Source organism: Aphelocoma coerulescens, chromosome 4 (assembly GCF_041296385.1).
Source record: "Aphelocoma coerulescens isolate FSJ_1873_10779 chromosome 4, UR_Acoe_1.0, whole genome shotgun sequence".
NCBI lineage: Eukaryota > Metazoa > Chordata > Aves > Passeriformes > Corvidae > Aphelocoma > Aphelocoma coerulescens.
In genome coordinates this window covers 64,183,619-64,189,618 of record NC_091017.1, presented here as the reverse complement: position 1 = coordinate 64,189,618, position 6,000 = coordinate 64,183,619, and the positions used below count along the sequence as shown (strand labels likewise).

The 6,000-nt window shown below is 46.4% G+C and overlaps 1 protein-coding gene and 1 long non-coding RNA gene across 3 annotated transcripts in view; one reads left to right on the top strand and one right to left on the bottom strand.

Annotated features, from left to right (window-relative positions):
- Positions 1-658: 658 nt before the first annotated feature.
- LOC138109955 (uncharacterized) overlaps positions 659-6,000 on the bottom strand; it is an 8,937-nt gene continuing 3,595 nt past the window's right edge. For both annotated transcript variants that reach the window (XR_011150751.1, XR_011150750.1), the window contains 2 exons: positions 3,385-3,423; positions 659-1,735 (listed from right to left, as the gene is read on the bottom strand). This is a non-coding gene — a long non-coding RNA (uncharacterized lncRNA). The remainder of the gene's footprint in view (positions 1,736-3,384; positions 3,424-6,000) is intronic.
- LOC138109953 (ADP-ribosyl cyclase/cyclic ADP-ribose hydrolase 1-like) overlaps positions 5,424-6,000 on the top strand; it is a 25,539-nt gene continuing 24,962 nt past the window's right edge. The window contains exon 1 of the mRNA XM_069014410.1: positions 5,424-5,822. Within this exon, the coding sequence (XP_068870511.1) occupies positions 5,590-5,822 (233 nt within the window). The 5' untranslated portion in view covers positions 5,424-5,589. The remainder of the gene's footprint in view (positions 5,823-6,000) is intronic.

The following is a 6,000-nucleotide window of genomic DNA, read 5'->3' as shown; positions in this document are numbered from 1 at the left end:
TTGTGAGTAATATAGGTATCTGGACTTGGGAAAGTAGTTTCACACCACTTTCTATCCAGCAATTCTTAAATATAAGGATGCCTAAGGTCTAATAGCGTTTCTGTTTATACTGAAAAGTCCTGGGTGCTTAAACACACGTGCATTAGCAAGTCCAGAAGTGTCCACTCAGAGGCAGATAGCAATTCAGAAATTACCAATTTTCCCAACAAAGTAGTTCAGGAGCACCCCCTCACAAAAATTCAGTAGCAGTGAGACAATGTGCATGCCCGCACACACAGAGCATTTCTAGTTTTGAGGACTGGTGCACAACTAATTTCTCTCCAGTTTTTCAGGATACTCAGAAGAAGCATTCTGGACTGAAATCTTTGAAAAGCTGCAAGTGTCTAAAATAAAACAGTGAAAATACAGCTATGTGTCTTTAAACTCAATGGTAAATTTTACATCTACATTACTGATTGCTTCAGTGAACTACTTAGACATAGGTCCAGTACAAATTAAATCACCTTTTGAAGGAGACAGGAATTCAATGTAGTAGTCCAAAGTTATAAGATAAATGCAGCAAACCCTCAGCTTTAGTTGCTTGGAGGAAGCAAAGTCTATCTCTACTTGCTACACAATTTAATGCAGGGCAGTTGTGTGCTAGCAGAGCCCTGAACTTTGTATACAAACCACGCAGGAAACACAGAAAGGCTATGAACTTTCAAACAGCTTCTTTATGCAGCAAGGCACAGAGAGAAAAGGAGGCAATATCCTTTCAAAGAATTGAGAAAATGCTGAAGAGACTAAAAAAGGATTATAAAACATTATGGAACATTGTAGTATCAGATTATCTAGCAAAGGTCTGACAGCCAATTACCTCATCCATCAGATAGATTTTATGATGCATCTGCACCAAGTGGTGTCAGTTATTTCGCACAGCACAGCACAGCACAGCACAGCACAGCACAGCACAGGGTTACTGCTGTTTGCAGCCTTGCAAGTGGGAAGATAATTTCCCCTGAGCCTTGTTTGCAAAAGAAAGGAGGCCTGTGCAATCACTTGGTTTGCTTGTCTGCTCCTCTGTCAGCCTTTTTCCTCCCCAACTCTTGTGAACTAATTAGCCAATTTCAATCATAATCTTACAGACTGGGCTGCAGAAGTCTCCTTTTTTTTATTGTTATTTCTGTGAATGGAAGCCACACTATCCTGTTCTGAAGAGATTAACCCTTCCTGACAACTGATACTTAGACCTGAACATATAATAAAGCATTTTGTCATCAGAAGTAATCTAAGAATTTACAGGACAAGCAAGTGTAATTAGAGTAGAAATCTGTGTGAAGTAACATAAAGTGATCAAGACAATACAACAATGCTGAAGAAGAAAACTGGGTGACATCAACCAAGTGAGCAAAAAAGATTTTGGTTTGGGAAGACTGATGCTCAGTCCATCTTCAGGTAGCTCATCTGGTAAGCAGGAGTGTAACATGTCCCATGTTCCCAGCAGCAGATATGGCTTTGAAGACAACACAAATGGGGTATTTTTCATGTGCTTTAGATGGCCACCAGTTGAGGTTCAGAGTTAAGGCACCATTGTCTGCCAGTCTCTTTGTCTGCCTATAGCTCTAGATTAGGTGCAGTGGGGGCTGCCACCAGGAAAATAGAGAGCAACTTACAGGTTAAATAACTCCTGTATGCTGCAGGTCATGCACTGGGCCCAGAGGACAGCTCACCAGGAAAATTTACGTTTTTGCAGTGCCTGCAGAGGAGGTGAAAGAAAGAAGAGCTGAACTGGATGCCCAGACACCGAGTTACAACAGCTTTTTTTTGCAGGAGTTGGTGTGTGTGATTAGATGGCACATATTTCTTCACAGCTGTCACTTTGTGCTAGCTGGTTTCCTTGTCCCAGCCCATTTATCACTTTGTTTTCAGTGTTCATCTCAAACCTTCTCTAAATGTTATGACAGCATTTGCCCTCTGAATTTGGGAAGCAGTGAGAACATTACAGTCACTGCTATTCCAACAAAATCCGGGAAATATCTATGTTCCTTAATTATTATAGCAGCTTTTACACTTTTCAGATCAAGTTCTCTCATTTGTAAGCTCTGCTGAGAAGTGACATCCAGAAGTTACAGGTGTCCACAGTAGTGGGAGTGTTTAGTGGCACTGTGAATATTGTGGTTGTTTTGGAAAGATTCAGTCACACCTGCTGCACAGCACCTTTTATCAGCAATTTCTACCATGAAGGATTCTTTCTCTCCTCAGCCATGCTTTGGGTGCCAGAACTATCTACATTTGACAGTAAAAAAAGAAAAGGATAATCAAAATTTTGAGTGACCAGGCCTTGGGAATAGCTGGAGGATGGTCTTTTATCCCTAGTTGCCTCAAAAATATCATCCACAGAACTTACAGATAGAAGTGGGAGCTTGCTGCTTTTCCCATACAACACTCCTATGCTGTTGGATAAATTGTACTGAATACAGGACCATTTTTATCAAGTTCCCTGCTGCAAGACATGATGTCAAGGCAGAGGCTGGAATTAGGTTCCTGAAGTATTTCTGGCTTCTGATCTTTTACACCCACTTTCTAATCACCCCACCTGAAGGTTTAGTGTAAAGGCTTTCAAAAAGTAATACACACACCTTGAAAAGATTTGTTTAGATTTGGTATCTTGGAAATTCACACAGCTCAAAGGACTCCAGAAGTTGGCTATCTGTTTATGAGGTACAGTGCTTTCAAAAACTGTGATTTTCCTTATAGAATGCAAAAATAAGCCCCAGTAAAACAGTTCAAGAGGCATAGAGATCCATGAGCCCTTAACTGCAATCATGGGGGAAATCCTAAGTTTGGATTTCAGCAGGGTCCTGTTTACAGTACTGAATTCCTTTGGAATAAAGTCATTTAGCTTAAGGTCATTGGCACTAGGAAAACTGCTTAGGAAAAAAGTTAAATCCAGCTCACTCCACAAACGTAAGAGAATGCAAGGCCCTTGCACTGCTTTTCACCTCCCTTCAGCCTTCCTCATTTTGCTCTATCTTCTGTTCTTCCCTACCATCCCATTGAGGGAATAATGTCTCATCTCTTCTTTGCTGAGGCACTGTTATTATATTAATCGTGCCTCTTGTGGAAATACTCGAGGGCCAGAAAGTTTGCAAGGAGTGATTTCATGCTCACATTCATGGTGGGAAAGAATCTACCACCTTCTGAAACACTGGGAGTACGAGCTTTTACTGTTTTCTAGTGCTGCCTGCTCAACTCTGCTTGTCCTATTTATTCACCCTGATTAGGCTGCCAAGGCTTGCTGAAAGGAAGCTTGACATTTACTCGTCTTTGACACTCCTTATGTAGTTCGAGGTGTTACAAAATCAGCAGCAAGGACACCTTCTAGAGCCTTGAGTCTGCACTCACCTTATTTGCTTATTCATTCTCGGTGAATCAATGTCATATCTGAAGAGAAGAAAAAGTTTACACAAATCAGGCTACTGAAAAATAGCAATTTTTAAGTTTTAAACCTTTAAATTAACTATTCCATTGTTCCACTCTAAAAGTGACTCAGATGTACTGAAGCTATGTTTCTTCAATATCCAGAGCAAGCAGAGATTGCAGTGTAACTGCATAAACTGCTTAGGATAACTATCTGGTTTTCCCAACATGGTATTTTCTTAGTTAATGAAGCTAAAATCACAAGTAGAAAATGCATGCAGAAAAAAAAAACCAAAAAGAACCAAACCAAAAACATTAAATTCAAGAACTCCTCTTGTACTTGTACATAATAAAATATCACATAGTTCAGCTGTCAATACCTTACATTCACACTTACAGGATGGTGAAAATAAAGAACAATCATCAGAGCCTGTCAAGGCAAAACCCATGTGCTTAGTGAAGGGAATACGGGGAAGAACTTCCTTTTTGAGCTAATTCTTACAGAACTACCTCCTACAGATCTTCCTGCACTTTGTGCACTACCAGCAATGGGGACCACAGGAGCCACAACCAGTGTCATAGAGAGAACACTTTTGTCTCTCTTACGAAGAGATAATACTATTAGAACTTCCTGACCACTTCGGGTCTGGCAGCCTGATGTGTCCCTTTAAGACTGAGGTTTCAGTTCTGTGAAGTTCACATGATTTCTGGGAAAATGCTTAGCACACCACCTGCCAGTACAGGCTTTGGTCACAGCACAGCATTTCTCAGGTCTTTCAGAACCACTTTGGCCTGGCTGAGATGTGTCTCAAATGTCCTTTCTCACAGTCAATCTGTTAAAGACAGGTGTTTGGTAAGCAATTATTAAAAACCTATGAATAATTTTTAGCTAACATTCTGGCATTGCATAGCTTCTTTTGTTAAGATTTTGCGATTTGAGCCTTATTTGGTGTTGACTTTTTGACTAAGGAAGTAGAATTGCCCTCTTGGGAAAGTACAGTAAGGAACTAACTTCCCTCTTGCAGTGAACACTTAACGCTTCCTTAGATGATTTCCCACAGCCTCAAACACCCATAATTTACATACTTGTCTTAGAAATTCATGTGACAACTAATCCAAGCCTATGGGCAAGGGAGATAAGTAAAATAACCCACTGTGTGTTGATAAACTATGCTTTTATAAGTACTGCAAAGTTGATTCTGCCTTAGGTGCAGTCAGAGTCATCACCTGTCTTTTACAAACAAATTAATTTCGAGCAAACAGACTGGGGTGGTTTGAATTAATCTTTTACTCACACGTTAGACAGAGCATTTATTTGTCGCTGCAATTATTTGAACAAGAACTCCGGGAAATCTACGAGTTATTTCTTGGGGTCACTTGTGTGCATTACCGCCGGTAACCTCCCGAAGCTTAACTCGGGGAGGTCATGGCAAAGTAAGGCACAGAGGGCAAACAGCATCCAGGCTCTCACCTTCCCGCCCCGAGCCCCGAAAAGCCCCCGTCTGGCTCTAGACCCGGCGGAACGGACGGAGCCGGCGGGGCGGGGGCGGTGGGGAGCGGCCCCGCGGTCCGGACCCTGCCCCGCCGGATCCCCGGCGGCCGCGGTCAGCCCAGCGATCCCCGGACGGCCCAGGGATCCCCGGAGAGCCCAGGGACCCCCGGAGAGCCCAGGGATCCCCGGAGAGCCCAGGGACCCCCGGACAGCCCAGGGATCCCCGGACAGCCCAGGGACCCCCGGACAGCCCAGCGATCCCCGGAGAGCCCAGGGATCCCCGGAGAGCCCAGGGATCCCCGGAGAGCCCAGAGATCCCCGGAGAGCCCAGGGACCCCCGGACAGCCCAGCGATCCCCGGAGAGCCCAGGGATCCCCGGAGAGCCCAGCGATCCCCGGAGAGCCCAGGGATCCCCGGACAGCCCAGCGATCCCCGGAGAGCCCAGGGACCCCCGGACAGCCCAGCGATCCCCGGAGAGCCCAGGGATCCCCGGAGAGCTCAGGGACCCCCGGAGAGCCCAGGGACCCCCGGAGAGCCCAGCGATCCCCGGACAGCCCCGCGCTCCGCGGGCGGCCGGTGACCCGGGGCGGGCGGGGGTCAGCCCGGCCTCCCGGGCATCCGCCGGGGCGGGGGCGGCGCGGGGTGACAGAAGCCGCTGTCCCTCGGCGGCCGAGCAGCTGCCGCCGCCCCTCAGCGCGATGCCCTTGCAGCAGGGCTCGGCCCGGACGCGGCAGCGCACCGTCCTCCTGGTGGGGATCGCGGTCCTGCTGGCCGCGCTCGTCCTCGCCGTGGTGCTGGCCTCTCTCCTGACCCACGGAAGGCACGAGGTCAAAATGCTGAAGTGGAAGGACAGGGGGACCACCAAGAACTTGCAAGAAGTCATCCTGGGAAGATGCTACAACTACATCAGGGCGCAGTACCCAGAGCTGGGGTGAGTAGAGGTCTGGGTCACGCCTCAGGTGTGAGGTGAACAGAACTGTCTCTCGCCTCCACCTGGCCGTGACCACTGGGTTTGCAGTGGCAGGGAGAAATCAGGGGCTTAAGACTCCTGCTTTGTAGAAAAATGTACAGGCAGAAACTCGGTGCCCCAGCGGTGGCTTTTTAAGGAA